General features: G+C 40.5%; 1 protein-coding gene across 9 annotated transcripts in view; it reads left to right on the top strand.

The window, feature by feature from the left end:
- RARB (retinoic acid receptor beta) overlaps positions 1-16,871 on the top strand; it is a 336,747-nt gene that overhangs the window by 250,764 nt on the left and 69,112 nt on the right. For 8 of the 9 annotated variants that reach the window (XM_049798659.1, XM_049798658.1, XM_049798661.1 and 5 more), the window contains one exon: positions 13,570-13,718. In XM_049798659.1, the coding sequence (XP_049654616.1) occupies positions 13,570-13,718 (149 nt within the window). The remainder of the gene's footprint in view (positions 1-13,569; positions 13,719-16,871) is intronic. The other variant, XM_049798664.1, reaches the window with a different exon arrangement.

The following is a 16,871-nucleotide window of genomic DNA, read 5'->3' as shown; positions in this document are numbered from 1 at the left end:
GGGTATGAAACTCTAGGGCTTGTAGTAGAATTTTCTAAGGAAAAATTCAGTGCCTCTTTCTCACCGGCTTAGCTGAAAGTTGTATTCTTAAATCTCTTCAATTTACTTTGAAGATCTTACCAATACGCTTTTGTAATTGTCTGTATGCTTGCAGGTGCATTTAAAATACCTATATTTTTTCTTATCTTTACCCCCTTTATTGGACACTTTATAATACCAGAATAAATTATTTTAGAGTTTTGCTACTTGCAGGACTCTTCCATGTTTGCAAGCGCTCCAGCCTTTCATTTTTGTAAAAAAACATATTTCACGTGATTCATTCCTGAGAGTATACAGAACACTAATTGTTATTATTGATTTTAAATTTTGCAACCATTACAAGTAACCCAGATGAGTGGCAGATAAAGAGTAATAATCCATGGAGTTCTGGAAGTGTTTCATGTTTGTCTGTAGTACTTTATGTGATCAATAGTAACTGCCCCATTGAAACTAACTGCTGTATCAAATAACAGTAAATCAAATGAATGTGCTTACAGATTATTTATTGAAAGCTTTAATTGTTCACTGGGGCCCTGCTTATCTCAAGAAACAATAGAAGTCAGTGATCAGGCAAACTGGTTTGTAAATGCCGGGGGTGCTGTGAAACAGCAGGGTCTCCCATGTGCCTGGGTGGTGTGAGGAGCTTTCCAAAATGTGCCCCTGTCCCACTGGGATTGCCCATAGGGGCTGATCCCAGGGTAAATTGGTCAGAGGTGAGTTTTCTCAGAGAGCATCTCTTGAGTTCACAGGTTACTCTTTTTTAAATTATTATTTTTATAGATTGTCATCTTTGGATGACAAATGTGTCATATCTGGTGGGTTAAAGTGTGGGAAAAGAACTAATAAGATTTCCCCAAAATTCCAAGAGGTCCCTGTAACGAGAGACAAAACAGGATCAGAACTTAGAAAGGGAAGTGAAGGAAAGCATCCTGAACTTATTCTATGGAAAGCTTACCTAGGTATATTGCAGTTTGGGGCAATTACATGCTGCTGTACAGTTGTCAGACTTAGGCAAGTACTAAGAAATTAAAAGCAATGATTTCTAACTAACAATCTTGTGCCATTAGATTTTACTAATTCCTTAAAATGGCTGCTCTGCCTTGTCACAGTCACTCCATGAAGTACTAGTGCCACAGGTTGGAGGTTTTCTGCACCTTAAAGTGGAAATGGATAGTCCTATAGGCAGTTTCATTACTATCCGCAATTTTTTTAATAGCCTCGGTGTGTTGTCAGTAATACTTTGCTGTGGCTTCAGAATCCTTTCGGTATCAGCAGAGGCACTAAAGTCATCCTTCAGCAAATTCAGGAAGATGGCACTGAATGAATTTGCATTTAATAACATATCTTTCCAACCGTGACAACTGGAAAAGCATTTGTAAAAATGAGCTTTATTTCTACAGAAGACGATGGCCCAAATCTCTCAAATGTGGCATTTTTTCCCCTAAAAAATGTATGTTTTCTGAAACATATACATACGTGTAATACTGGATAATCATAATACAGACATTTTAAAATTATTAAAGCACAGTAGACAGAGATCTTCTGGAATTTAATCTCACTTGAAAAAGGTAAGTTCCCTTTTTCAAAGTGTAAGCTTCGCCTTCAGTTTCTTGGGACATCAGGTGTCAGGACTGAATGTTGCTTGTCCAGCTCTTTGGAAATAAAGTATTTCCTTTTTGCCATATTCTATATAAAGTATGGTTGACATTTTCCTGGTTTGTAAAGGTGGGATATTGCAGTCAGTTGTGAGCAGCTTAGCCGGGCAAAAAACCAACCAAGTCACTGTTGAAGGTAGGTATTGAATAAGAAAGACCAGCTGACTAGGAAATACTGCTAGCACGTACGTGTTTGCCTACAGTACAGCGTGTGCGTTATTTTTTCTCTTCTGAGTGAGAATGGTACTGACAGGTGACATACAGGTAAAATTATGACCATTCCTCACTCCAAGGGTTCAATAGGAAAATCTACTGCAGGTAGAGAATAGAAGAACAGAATATTGGAAAACGTGCTCTCCAGTCACGGTACTTATCTTGTCTCCAGTCTCCTGTGAATGTCTTATTTTATTGATCTTTGGTCTTCTAGGCAGAGAGTAGAGGTGTGCTCTGAGCCGCAATCACGGTGTCGCTACCGCTTGGCTCTAGGACACCAAGCTCCTTCCCAGCTTTCGGCTTCTGCTGCACCTACTACGAAAAGGGGCAGAGGGATGTTTGCCAGCTTAACCACACCGGTGGAAAGTAAAATGCCAGTATAAAAATAATAAGAATAAAAAGATATAAAATATTAAATAAACTTAATGACAAGGACTCTGAATTACAAGGAGAAGAAATCTGGTACTGCCTTAGTTTTTCATGGTGCCTTCCCCACTGTGTTATCATCTTTTGTCTGGCAGGTATTCAAATCAGAAATATTGAAATTCCACTCAGGCAAGCATTACGGCTTGATAAACTGTATATTTTATTTGCCCCCTCAAAAGATACTGGTGGTGCTCCATTCTTAAATATTCCATAAACTTGAATTTCTTACATGAGCATCAGAAATGTTGAGGTGAGCTGCTCTTAGTAACGCACTGTCCTTGTCTGACATGCTGAGGGGATGGAGGAGGACAGATTTCATCCCTGTTACGGTCTCAGATGTTGCAAATGTATGTGTGCTGGAGGATGTCAGAAAGGTTAAGTTTTGGTCTGACTGCCCTTCCAGTTGCTCAAGTGATGAAAGCCATTTTTTCCTGTTACTATGTCATGTCTAAGTGGAAATAATGTATTGTTTTAATTATACCCCCACCGTTGCAGCAGTGCAGCGATGCGTGTGCAATTAAGCTAGTGTAAAGGATAGTCTTGGCACTTAACTCGGGAAGTAAGCTACAGGGATGTAAAACACCTATATACAAGCAGGGGTACCCCAGAGGTTCACTGCAATAACGTTAGGGGCGCGGGAGATGTGTACCGGGATATGTGCTTGGTTTTAGAAGCTACATTTGCTTTTCCCAGTCTATGCACTGCCCTGTCCTCGGCAGGAGGCTGCTGCTGCGTGGCAGGAGGAAACTTCTGGCTCCCTTTCACGGCCCCGAGCCTTGCCAGCTTCAGCAAATGGTCCCATTTTGCAGCAGCATGGCTGGGAAGCTGGACACGTACTCTTCCGCCCGCCCGCTCCGCCGGGGGGTTGGTAACCTCTGGGAAGGGGCTGGGGGTGGCTGCCTGGGGTTTGCTGGTTCAGCAGGTTTCATCCCAGCTCCACTGTGGGATGAAACCTTAGTCTATAAAGAATCGTACCTCTGGGTGGCATAACGCCAAAAAAAAGGTCTGCAGCCAGGGCCCAAGAGCGCGATCCCGAGCAATGAGATGTAAAGCTTCATGGTTGTCCGTTGCCTTGTAAAAAAAGGCAAGCGGCTGTGTGACGGGGGACTGTCAAAGAAAATACGGAGTTAGACCTTCTTTTCTAAGGAAATCAAAACTTAGAATTAGCAGAGCAATAAAAGCCTTCTGAAGTGAAAGCTGGAAACAATACATTTTTAATAAAATGGGCAGTTACTCTAATTGCTGAACCCCTACTGTTCAATTTCTTTTAGTGCCCTTATTCATTAAATTCAGCATACTTATACTTATTATTTACAGATGTATGCATTTTAACTTGTTTATAGAAACCATGCTTTGCAGAAAGCTGTGGATGGTGTAATACTAATTTGTAAGTGTTTATTGCTGCCTATAATATGCAATTTTAAAAACAATTAAAAATAGTGGTGGAGCTCATCATTGGAGTCAACCCCAAACTGCCCATGAAAAGTGAAATATTAGTACCGTGTACCGCCTGAAAGGTTATAGGCCGTTTGTAGTGGATTGATAGCGTACCCATTAATGAAGAATTTACCTGTTCTTAAAGATTTTAAGCTCAGCAATCTAGTTTCTAGATATTATTCTAATGTAACCCATTTAAACATATGTGATGGAGTTCATAATTGCCCTTGTAAATGGGTATAGAAAAAGGAGGGTATATAAATCAATTAGTGATATCCAGCAGTGTGGCTGTAATACAAATTAATTGGGATGATAAGCTTTTTAACTGCTACTATACTTACTTGAAGTAGTTTTGATCACTGAATAGGCTCTTGCTGAGTCACTCTATTAATTTTAAGATTTAAAAACACCTGAAGATCGAAATGTTCTGAATTAACAGTCCTAAAGTTTGAGAAATAAAATGATATGTAAAATATTACAGAGCAAGTCAGTTTTACTGCATTTCCAAATAGAGCACAACAGTTTTATTTTGTCCATGTGGTACTAAACAACTGTGTAATAGTATTACGTGATTAAAGACATTAAAACACTCATTTTCTTGCTGGATTCAAGCCACAGCAAAAAGTCGTGATGAATGGTGTCATAAGAACATGCTGAATATATAGAAAATAAAAAATTTATTTGGCAGACATAGTAATACTGAAAACTAATATCAACTTGGATAGGAGGCGAGTTTTGAAGAATAAAATCATTCCTTTAGTATAATACTCTGAATTATTCTGTTTGGATGCTTGAAAAGATTTGAAGATAAAAGAAAAGTCCTCAAAACACTGTAAAACGTTTAATAACTATAAATGGAGACTTTGTGACTTAGTAAAATACCTGGATGTGTGTTGAGATTATAGTAACTATTTCATTTCCCTTGCAGTTTTTATTTATTATTGAAAATATTGGATCTGAGTTTTCTCCCATTTATGTTTACAAGTCAAGAGTCTTTCTTGGAATTGGTGGGGTGGCAACACTGTAAAACAGATCTGGAAGAAGAATCAGACCCCTTTTATTTTTAAGTGTTTTGTCCCTCACAATGTGCCTTTTTTCTTATTTTTGGTCTTGCAGAGAAAACATGCTGAATTTGTGACACCACAGTTGTATCAATAGGCCACAGAAATAGGCTCCATTTTCATAAATAAAGAATAAAGAGGCCAGAGTTCTCATTCTCTCTACATTTGTGTTGCTTCTTTGCCTACGCCACTTTACTCCAGATGAGGATCTGACCTTGGGAATTCACTGTTAAAGCAAAGAGGGCCTGAAGTGGAAGAAAAGTCCATTTTCAAACGAAAAATCTAACTTCATGCACATGATAGCACAATTATATAAATATTTTTAAAGAAGATCCTATTTTTCAGTTTTGCAATAATGTAGAATTTTCACTTGAGACTCATGCAATTTTGCATGGTAGTAGCCAGGCAGAAATCACCGACCTGAAAAAACTACAGAGCTAGCATCTTTCGGATGTTTTTCTTCAGTTTTCCGTACGATTTATTTTTTTCATTTAACATGTTTTCTTTTTCATTTTGAAGGTAGGCTCCTAATACAAAGTGATGAGCTGCTGCCCTGTAAACTCCACTGTGCCTGCCAAACCCTCCGGCCATGCTGTCTGTACACTTACTTTCACCCTGGCTCCCTCATGGTGTCTGTCTGGCCATTTATTTAGCGAAAGACGCTCCTGTTCTCAGTTACTAGCACGTCATTAAGTCTTGCTGTCCTGAGAGTGACACAGGTATAACCAGACACAGTTCTTATCCCTGATATAATTAATCCTGACAAGCTTTCTGCCTTCCACGTTTGCTCAGGTGTAAACGCATCTTTCTGGCTACACGGACACATAAACCCAAATGTAGAACTGCTTTGCTGATGTAACTGTAAAAAAAGCAAAAACAACAACAACAAAAAACCAACACCAGCCTCTGGAAACCAGTATAATTTTCTTTGAAAAGGTGGTGCGAACACAAATCTCCTATGTTAGTTAAACATACCACCCCTGGGTTTAGCAGAGCTGGTGCTTGAAAACCAGGTGTTGCAAACCAGGGTAAACCTTACTCCTTGTTTGAAAATACCCTCCTGAGCAAACCCTGCAGAACATGAATCTGTTCTTGCAGACCAGCTGCAGCCTCCTTGTTTTCCTTTAATGCTAGCTGTAGTAAATATGTCTGTAGAGTATGTAGTTGCCAGAAGTCCTGGCTTTACTGGGAGAGGCACCAGAGGTGGTTGCAGTGACGGCTCCCCGCCAAATACCTGTGGGACACAACAAAACGATGCAGCAGCTTCGGAAAAAGGTTTTGGGGTGTTTTCATTCGGAAATGCGTGGTCGGTGGGTATTGGTGATTTCCAGATCATACGTGCTCAATATGTAAGACTAGCCTGGTAGATTCAGCCTTATGTCCTGGTGGTATATCAGGCTGATGTTGGCTTGGACAGTATAGTCAAGAGTAGAGGTTTTTGTGGCAGTTTCTGGTGTTGCTTATGCCAGCGTGGGACACAGCCCCCACGTGTGTGGGTGCTGCTGAGTTGCCTTCAGGAGAGGATTTGGGACTTCTCTCAGGCCAGGTCTGTTGTCTTCTGGGACGTTCCTGTGTAATTGTATATATGGTGGGGTAGTCTTATAGGAAGTGGATTCCTAGCTGGCCATGGAGATCAGAAAATGAAGGCGAGCCTTTCATCATCTCTCCTGAGTTCCCTGCCAGCAGTAGTGGCGGTGATCGGGGGCAGAAGGCACCCAGCCCTGGCCTGCCTTGCAGTCGGCAGGGGAGCGGGGTGCGCGCACAGACTTGGGGGTGCTTCGGAGCCCCCATGTTAGAGGGACTGAGCACAGTCTAACGGAGTTCCCTGCTCTGTTATGGATCCCATGTGTAACCTGGGGCAAGACATGGAAAGGATATATTGCTAGAGTTACGGCTAGGTTGTCGGTTGCTGTTGAAAATCCCAGCTGGGTACTGCTTGCATTTTTCTAGGAATTTAAGACCCAAGCAAATCAAGCTCTTAGGCTGTCAGTGCTTCTGTTTCCCATCTGTAAAGTAAGAAGAATAGCTCTTCCCTTATCTCACTTGGGTGTTACAAAGGTAAAAATATGAATGCTCACGGGATATTCACATACTGGAGTGGCAGGGACCACGCTTGTAGATCAGAGAGGTAGAAGAAAGCAGGATCTTTCATGCTGCTAAATATGGCAGGACCAGAAGTGCTGCAGGCTGTCCTGTGTGGCTGGGACAGCGGGGCCCGGGGAGAGTCACTCAGGGCATCTGTGATCTGTGCAGGAATGCCACCGGGGAAGATGCGCTGGCAGGTGGGGCCCCTGGAGTGTCTTAATAAATGGCACTGTAAAGTCAGGTCACTGAATTTGCATGCCTAACAACTGGATTTATTAAGAGGCCAGGTTGTGACATAATGGAAAAGTATGTTATAAAAAAATCCCCACCCTTCATTGGACAACCAATAGAGGATATTTGTGGGAATAAAAAAATCTGTGCTACAAATGAAGCAGTTAGCTGCTAAGGAACAGAAATTGTATTATGAGACTAGAACAGAAGGATAACCAAAAGATAGATGCTGTTGTCTTCTGATTTACTGCAAACAAATCTGGATAGCTCTGCTATGCTGAACTTTTATTTCCTGGCCCTAATCACCTGATATGAATAAAGGTTTCAAAGGGCTACACTCCTGTCGTATGGCTAAGATCAGTATCCACTGACTCCGTTGACTTATGTTACATGACTCTGCAGGTTAACAGTACAGATTTGCAATTGAAACTTGCCAATTTTGTTGATGAAAGGCATGAAGGAATATGATGCGGCTCGCTCTGTCCCAGTTCTAAACTGAGGGAGTTGCAGCAGATGAGAGTAAACACTTCTTTTCTGCCATTCCAGTTGGCAAATACAATTTGGTATACACACAGCAAAGGCATTTGCTGAATATGAAGAAATGAAGAAGCCTTTTTTGGTTGGTTGGTTTGGGGTTTTTTTTAGACTTATCCTTTGAAGTTAGTCTGCATTTTAACACTGAAATGCTAAAATGGTCAAAATGAAAGTGCTCTGAGAACCTGCTTTACAAGTAATGGCTCCTCTTAAGGTTATGGAGGCCTTTCAAGGTTCATTCTTTCAAATACCTTTTGACTTGGCAGCATCAGGATCGTTACCATTATTTGCATTGGAGCAGTGCTTGAAGGTCCTGCAGCACTGGTTACTGTACAGCCTGAGACCCTGCCCAAAATAGTGTCCTGTATAAATACTTGAGATGCAAAAGGGTGGGGGAAGAAAATACCGTCCTGATGGTATGTCTGCCTGCGGTGGAGCAATGGCCAGATTTGTTCTTGGAACTTCATTAGGGTAAGGATATCGGAGCGGAGAGTGTGTTTAACTGCTTCTTGTACTCATGAGGTGGAGGGCAGAGTTCAGCAGGACCCCTCTTCTCCCAGATGTGACAGGACAGAAGCCAGCTGTCCGTATCACTCTTTTCACTGACAAGACTCGTCACAGCAAAAGCACTTTGGCTTTAGAGACTTCTGCCAACTCAGCTGCGCCTATCAGGGCTTGCACCTTGTCCGAGATAGCTATTGGCAGCAGCAGCCTGTGCCCTAGGCATGACTCTTAAAATGACTTGGTCTGAGGCATCTTTTAGGTGACCTTGTGTGCAGTTTGTCCATAAATAAGACCTTGCAGATTGGGCTTCAGAGCTCCACAACCTCTACTTCTTGCTGGTTTTGTTGTTATTTTAATCATACTGTAGGAATCCTGAGCAGTATGTAGTGAAATACTGTGGGATCCTCTTTTAGCTTTTGAAATAACAGAAAAGGATCATTTTGGATCAGGCACCCTCAAGCAGAAACCAGGTCATAAAGTTTCATCTTCTGATGTCCCTGTTGAAAGTGGAATGCCCGTTTTCAGACTAAAAGCAAACCTGAAGACTTAGAGGGTTTTTTGGCTTTCAGCCCAAATAATATAATACCTTTTTTTTTAAGACCTAGACAGTCTTGTAGAGATGAACTATAACTTGATTAAAATTAATGCTGGAAAATTTGTAATCAAGAATTGAAACAGAATAACTTACATTTAGCATCATGGCTTTAAGGCAGATGTGTGCAGCTAGCAAGACACAAATAATAAAAAAGAAACACTCAAATGTGGAAAACATACTTTCTTAAGTCCTTCTGAAAATCCTGATGATAATATCTCAATCTGGAGTTATTGTGGCAGCCTACGTTTTAATCCAGGTATGCTGTGTTCACTGGTAATAAAAAGCATTCCCTCCTGAACCTCGATGCATACCCAGCCCTATGAGGAAAGATTTTTGACTGTGGTAATTCGTTCTGCGTCAATTAACAATTGCACATGGCTTCCCCTGAGCCTTTCCCTCTGTCCTCCTGCCCTGAGCCCACTCCAGCCCACTCCACCTCCGTGCCGTCAACCCCCGGGTAAACCAGCGATCCAGCACAGCGAGTGCCAATATGTGAAATAGTAGCGCGACTTCTTTGCTTTGTGGTGGTGTCTTTGCAAGGGAGAAAATGGGAGTCTTCACACAAGGGAAGACTTTGTTCTCCTCTTTCTGTTGTCTGTGATCCCCACCTGTTGTATATATGGTAAAAATATCTGGGACTTATAACCCAGCAACAGTACGCAGCCAGAGTCATGTGTGACCGGGTCAAACACACACTCGCTGGAGGGTCATGGCCAGGTTACTAAGTCAAGGCTGGCAAGTCTCCACGATAATGTTTTCTTTCTCTCTCACTCTTTTTTTTTTTCCTTTTTTTTTCCCCTCCCCTTGTCTGTCTTCCAAACAACAGTTAAAAAAAAAAACCAAAACAAAAACCAACAAAAACCCCCTCGTAACAATGCAAACTATTTAAGCATGACAAATTCAAAGAAGTTTTTTATTAAAAAAAAATTGGATGGGGGGGGCTGAGTCAATGATATTTTGGATTTAATTTGATAGTATAGTTTTATGTGGCACATGAAAGAGAGAAATTTGTATTGAAACAATTGAGACCCACTTTCCCAGTTCCTGGCTCTTTCCTGGAAGATGATTAAAAGCAGACTTTTTTTCCAGACGAGACATAAAAATTAAATGATCTACAGTATATAGTTATTTTTTCAAATGTTTGGAGGCTTATAAATAACTTCTACAATCAAATGCACACATACAAGCAGCAGAGGATCTGGTTCTAATTACTTGTACTTTAGTTGAACTTTGGCGTTTCCTTTGACTTTCTGCCTAATGTATGTGAGCTGTGTGCCTTGCACTCCTGCAGTGAATTCACAAAAAAAAAAAAAAAAAAAAAAGAGGCAAAAAATCCAGACTCTTGTTGGTGCCAACAAAAATGAGGGTTAACAGAATGTTTTGACCAAATGCAACACTTTGCTATTCACCCTAATTAGCTGAAATTGCTGCTTTCCACCAGGGACCCTGAGCTCAGTATTCAAAATTCCCTTGAGGCTATCCAGGAAATGCCATTTGCTTTACAACTTCTTATTCTTTTAAGACTTAACTGTCCAAAGTGTGCATTAACATACAAGCTTAATAATCTAAGTTTCTAGCAAAATGCAAGGCATTTCCATAGTGCCTGCCTGTTTCTAGCTGGTCACAAAGTAAAATACCTCCTCCATCTGTCAACATGGTTTAGCTGGCAGTAAATTAGCTCTCACGAAGCACGCTGTGCTTTTAAAGATCTTATCTGCTGCTTTATCTAGCCTTTAGAAATATTTCAGACATCTTAGGAATCGTGAAGTGACCGATTGTTTGAGAATCCCTGTGTGCTTAAGCTGCATTCAGGTGTTGGGTGACAGCACTGAGGCTCTGTTTTCTCAGGTGAGTAGGGACCCTGAAGTGTCACATCCCACAGGACAAGACAGCAGGGCATGGAAAGAAGTTGCCTTTTTTTTTTTTTTTTTTTAATTTGAATTTTTCCTAAAATCGTAAGACTTCTTTAGAAATGCCTCTTCTGGAGATGTCAACTGTCTGCCTCCCATCCTTTCTTTTTTCCGCCATGCATGTGCAGACATGCATAGAAAAAAAAGCAGGTTCTGCTGTCATGCGTCCGCTAGCCACTGACATGATACAGAAATAGCACTTTATACCTGCTGAGCATGAATTACTACAGATGCCTGCACTAGATCTCTGCACTTCCATGCTGGCAGTACATACATTTTCAAATAAAGAGTTAAAAAGGCTAAATCCAAGGAAGAATAGCAAGTCAGAAGCAGGAATAGGAGTTGAGCATGTGTAACCTGAGTTCAAGCCTTCTCCAGAAAGCCATACATCTTGCCTGTGATCAAAAGTGAATGATCCCAAACTGGGTTTTCTTGCAAACAACAACAAAAAAATAAAACTCTCTAGAAGGTTGTTCAGCTGATGCAAGTATTGTATTGAACAGCTTAAGCCCTTTCAGGAACATATGTGTGTATATGGGTATTTTACAGGGGTCCTTCTGGTTTACATTGGCTCTTTCCTTCTTGTATACCTTTTCAAATCATCCAGAAGAAAATTCTCTAGCAGCACCTTCAGCTCTTCAGTTGCTATGTTGTGTATTTATGAACTGAGCTGGTTGCTTAATCTCTTTTGGGTATCGCAAGTTCCTGGTGCTTGGCCAGTGCCTGACAGACCTCTGTTGTACGTATGGTTCGTGGTTTGAACACTACTGTTGGATGCTGGTGCTTGTTTAGGATGAAATAATGAAAAAAGCAGAAGCGTATCGGTATTATTCTTAAAAGACTGCTCTCCCCAATCTGAAATCACAGAAGGATTGCAAGAGTGCAGTTGTTTTATTGAATGACACAACCTTGTTTTCCCATGGGGAGCCTAAAAACTGCCTTTTAGATGGACTGGGAGAGTTGAATGAGCTAACACGAAACACATTGTCTGCTGGTATTAGAGTTTTAAAGCTTAAATTTTATTATTCTATAGGCTGATTGGAAGCCACCATAATTCATGTAAGAGCATGAAATAAGGCGAGGAATGTTTGAGGCCTCTCAAGGGTATTTGATGAATCTAACTTTAATTTAAAAGTACTAATAGATTATTGATTCAAGCAGGATGGCTGTGCAGAGATCAATAACAGAGCACTCTCTGTCTCTCTTAAATACCAAAAATTACTGTTGAAAAGACATGATCATTCTCATCTGTGTTTTCATTAAGAAAAAAATTCATTAAAGTTTTTTTGGTGCAGTAGGAACCTGTAGGTTTTTTGGTTAGCCAAGGTTCAGTGTATTTAATACTGAAAAACATAAGTACAGTTCTGGATGTTGTCTTAACGTCACAATATATGGAGCCACTTTATTTTACTTTTCTGTTTTTTCACAGCCTCCTTATTGTTATATATATAAATAAATTGTTCCCGTTGGAAAGATATTTCTTTGCTTAGAATCACAGCCTTTAACACTTCACTCTAGCATTTATTTTCTTCTCAAGAAATGTCTGTCCTTGAAGTTGATAGAACCTTAACCCAAGTAAAAATTGCAGGAAGGGGCCCTTCTCTCCCAAGTAATCAGAAGTTGCATCGTGCTCCGTGATGCCCTCTGTGAATTCTACAGAACACAAGTTGACAATGAATCATGAATTTAATACAAATGTATCATCTTTGTAATCTGAAAAATATAATGTACAGTAAATCTTGTCTAAGATTTTTCCATTGAGTAATATTCTTTAGGGTCTGCTGTTAGTACTCTTGAGATTTAGCTCTACTGATAGTGCCTAATATTTCTGGATAGATCTGAGTTCACAGATCCTGTCATTTCTGCATATGTGTTGAAAAGTTAGAGGGATTTATCTGAGAAGCAGCAGACGGCTAGGTGAAACATGAAAATGTATTGCACATCTACAATAAATGTGAGGAATGATGACAGCATATCACAGAAAACTAATGCAGATGTTTTGGAAAGATGTAGTTCGCAGGTCTTATCTTGCATCGTAGAGCTTTCACGTCCTTTCCCTGAAAGGGATAACTGGCTTTTCAGCAGGTTCAAAACAAATGACCATCTAGAAATATTAAGGCAATAAAGGGATGTGGGGTCATAATGTGTAAGTAGCTCTTTCTCAGAGAGGTTTCCTGACGTTACAAATCCTAAGGTAGGTAAGGAAGTGTTGCTGGGTTGTGCTAGTTTTACAGATTAAAAAAAACGAAAGATGCCTTGTTCAGGTAATTTTCACTTCAGGTCTTATAGTTAGTCGTTTGTCTCTTTACATATGTCCTGATGCATGCCGCTGTCCTGCTGTGGCAGAATTGCACATTGGAAGTGTTACCTTTTGTAGAAAAAGGCAAGACATACAGGGGCTCTCCCAAGATCAGGTACAGATTGGAAGGGCACATGCCACAAACAGTTTCCCTTTGAAGGCTGATATCTGGTGCACACACAATTGCACCACACAATTCAATAGGCTAAAACACAGAATGGATCCCACACAATTCAATAGGCTAAAACCAGAACATGAGCCCAAAGTTGTCCATTTTTGGAGCCTGGTAAGAGATTCAAGCCTTATATCTGATGTGAGCTGTAGCTTTTGTGGTGTTGAGTAGCTGGATCATGAAAAATGATTGGGTACTTTAAAACATACTTCTGAGGCTATAGCATGTAGCCCTGTCATTACTTCCCTTACTTTGGTTCCCTTTAAATTTTGCTAGGAAAGACAAATTAATGTTTATTATACAAAGAAAGATATGGGCCAGTTTGATGATAGTTGTAATACAGTAAATAATCAGTTATTTAAAATTCATTCATTAATCATTCAATTATATTTCTTTTTTCTTTTGTAGCAGTTGAAACTCAGAGCACCAGTTCTGAGGAACTTGTTCCGAGCCCTCCTTCACCACTTCCACCCCCTCGTGTTTACAAGCCCTGTTTTGTCTGTCAAGACAAGTCATCCGGATATCACTATGGTGTCAGTGCTTGTGAGGGATGTAAGGTGAGTGCCATCATCAACCTTTCCTTTTACAGGACAGCATTTTATTTTAGAGAGGGGCAAAACAATGCGGTTAAGTGTAACTTGATTGTGTCCAGAGACACCAGTACCTCTCTTGTGTGAATTAATTCTGATTCATGAGTAAAGCCAAGTAAATGACCATCATGCCTAGAATTATTTTCCTTCATAACTGCTGCCAAAGTATGTCTTTCAGGGACTTCCGTAAGTATTGACTAACATGAGAATGTGATCGTAGATGTAGACATAATCAAAGAATAAAATGAAAACACTTCGAGACTCTTCACTGTCCATCTGTAGGTCAGGTATACCCTGAGAATTCACATGGTCAGTGTCTGCTCTCAGCCTGGTTTCTTCTGTGTGCTGCTACCTCTGTATATCCAGGGAGTGGAATTTGGGAACAGGTTTTGATCATCTGGAATTTTTTGCCATAGTCTCGTAACTATCTAACTAATCTCAAATCAAATGGGGAATGTGAGGATTAGCAGGTTGGTATTTGCAAAATTTAATCTAGCAGACTACAGTGCTGGCACATCTGCTAGCTGCTTTCCAGTGCCATGATTGCCAGAGCATGAATTGACTATCCATAGGATGCGGTAATAGAATAAACTGTTCTAAAGTAGAGAATGTCTAAAAATGAGATACTCATCAGAGAAGCAACGTCAGCTAAACCATGTGTGTATGGCAATAAAGAGAGGTATACACGCAGTGAACAGTATGGGTGCAAAGAAGAAGGTAGTGCAAAAAATGCTAGAGAAAAGAAAGATATCATAGGACAGATGTTCTCGCAGTTAAATTTATTAGTTATGGTACCCTAGTGCAATGTTCTTTTTTAATAATTAAAGAAAAGACCTGTGATTTTCATCATTCAAATTAAAATAGTTGTGTAGTGCTTAGTCCAGTGAAGATACTAATGCATGTCAAAAATGTGACAGGTGCTATTTCTGTATAAATGAAGTTATTAGAATAAATTAATAAAAAGTATTTTGCTGGCTTATTTTTGTGAAATGTTGTAATATTTTTCAGATGTTGTGCAGTTAGCCATTTTTACTTTGTCCTTTGAACCTGCAACTTCTTCCGTGCTGTTGTGGTTTAGTCCCAGCCAGCATCTAAGCACCACACAGCCGCCTACTCACTCCCCCCCCCCCCCCACCCCGCCCAGTGGGATGGGGAAATCAGAAAAAAAGTAAAACTCGTGGGTTGAGATAAGAACAGTTTAATAGACCAGAAAGGAAGAAACTAATAATGATAATAATAACAATAAGAAAATGACAATAATAATTATAAAAGAATTGGAATATACAAAACCAGTGATGCACAATGCAATTGCTCACCACCCTCCGACCGATGCCCAGTCAGTTCCTGAGTAGTGATCCCACCTCCAGCCCAACTCCCCCCAGTTTATATACTGGGCAGGACATCACATGCTATGGAATACCCTGTTGGCCAGTTTGGGTCAGCTGCCCTGGCTGTGTCCCCTCCCAGCTTCTTGTGCCCCTCCAGCCTTCTTGCTGGCTGGGCGTGAGAAGCTGAAAAATCCTTGACTTAGTCTAAATATTACTTAGCAACAACTGAAAACATCAGTGTGTTATCAACATTCTTCTCATACTGAACCCAAAACATAGCACTGTACCAGCTACTAGGAAGATGATTAACTGTATCACAGCTGAAACCAGGACAGTTGCTCCTGGCCTTTTGTATTGACATAAAATATCATAGTCCTTGGTTTGTATCAAAAAACTATAGGATTGGAGTCTTGTTCCCCCCATATTTTATAACTGAAGTAGTGAAAGTAACTATTTAAGCTCACCTCAGTTTTAGAATCTCTTTCTGGTATTGAGGTTTTCCTTGGATATCGTGTTTGGTTTTTTTTTCTTTTAGCTGCCACAGAACTATCAAAATTTAAGTGTCTGTTAGGAAGAACTATGGTAAGAATATTCTGTAGCTGATTTCATTAAATAGGAAATCTCATCATACTCAGATGCCAACACACAAATTGTGGTGTCATTTGCTCACCCACACTTTCCCTCTAAGCACAGATGTAATTGCAGACTGTAGCAGAAAGGTCACATGTCCCTAAGACTTCATTATTTTTGAAAAATATGCAAAAATATACTGTAGGGCTTTTATTGGATACTGCAAAGCGTTTTCATAAATAATTAAAGCAAGACCGTACTTGTCAAAATACGTGAAGAAATCTATCTTGTGTTAGCCACTATTCAACAACAACAACAACAACAAAATCATGTTCAGTTATTTGCTAATTTGCAAGATGGGGTAGTTCAGCACTTAGCAATAGCTGCTTGTCGTGGTTTAACTCCAGCCGGCAACTAAGCCCCACACAGCCACTCGCTCACTCCCCTGCAGTGGGATGGGGGAGAGAATTGGAAGAGTAAAAGTGAAGAAACTCATGGTTTGAGATAAAGACAGTTTAATAGGTAAAGCAAAAGCCACACGCACAAGCAAAACAAAACAAAGAATCCATTCACTACTTCCCATGGGCAGGCAGGTGTTCAGCCATCTCCAGAAAATCAGGGCTCCATCACGCCTAACGGTGACTTGGGAAGACAAAGGCCATCACTCTGAACGTCGCCGCCTTCCTTCTTCTTCCCCCAGCTTTCTATGCTGAGCATGACGCCGTATGGTCCGCAATACCCCTGTGGTCAGTTGGGGTCAGCTGTCCCGGCTGTGTCCCCTCCCAACTCCTTGTGCCCCCCCCAGCCCCCTCGCTGGTGGGGTGGGGTGAGGAGCAGAAAAGGCCTTGGCTCTGTGTGAGCCCTGCTCAGCAGCAACGAAAACATCCCTGTGTTATCAACACTGTTTTCAGCACAGATCCAAAACATGGTCCCATACTAACTACTGTAAAGAAAATTAACTCTATCCTAACCAAAACCAGCACACTGCTGTTAAAAGGGGGAAAAAAAGAAAAAAAAAAAAAAAAGAAAAAAAACCCCACCGATTAGTTACATAGAAAACCTGTCAGTCTATGAGAAATAACAAGTTTTTAAAGCAGTAACTTAGCTGCTTGAGACTGGTAATACTTGGGTTAGTTGATGCTAGCTCTTCAAGAGATTGGACTAGGACTTTATGAATCTCTTCCACCGATTAAATCAACTTCCTTCGTGAGTGCTAGAAAAT

The sequence above is a fragment of the Accipiter gentilis genome, chromosome 4, assembly GCF_929443795.1.
Source record: "Accipiter gentilis chromosome 4, bAccGen1.1, whole genome shotgun sequence".
Classification (NCBI taxonomy): Eukaryota; Metazoa; Chordata; class Aves; order Accipitriformes; family Accipitridae; genus Astur; species Astur gentilis.
Note: the sequence above shows the minus strand (reverse complement) of the source record. Positions and strands in the feature narration are given on the sequence as shown.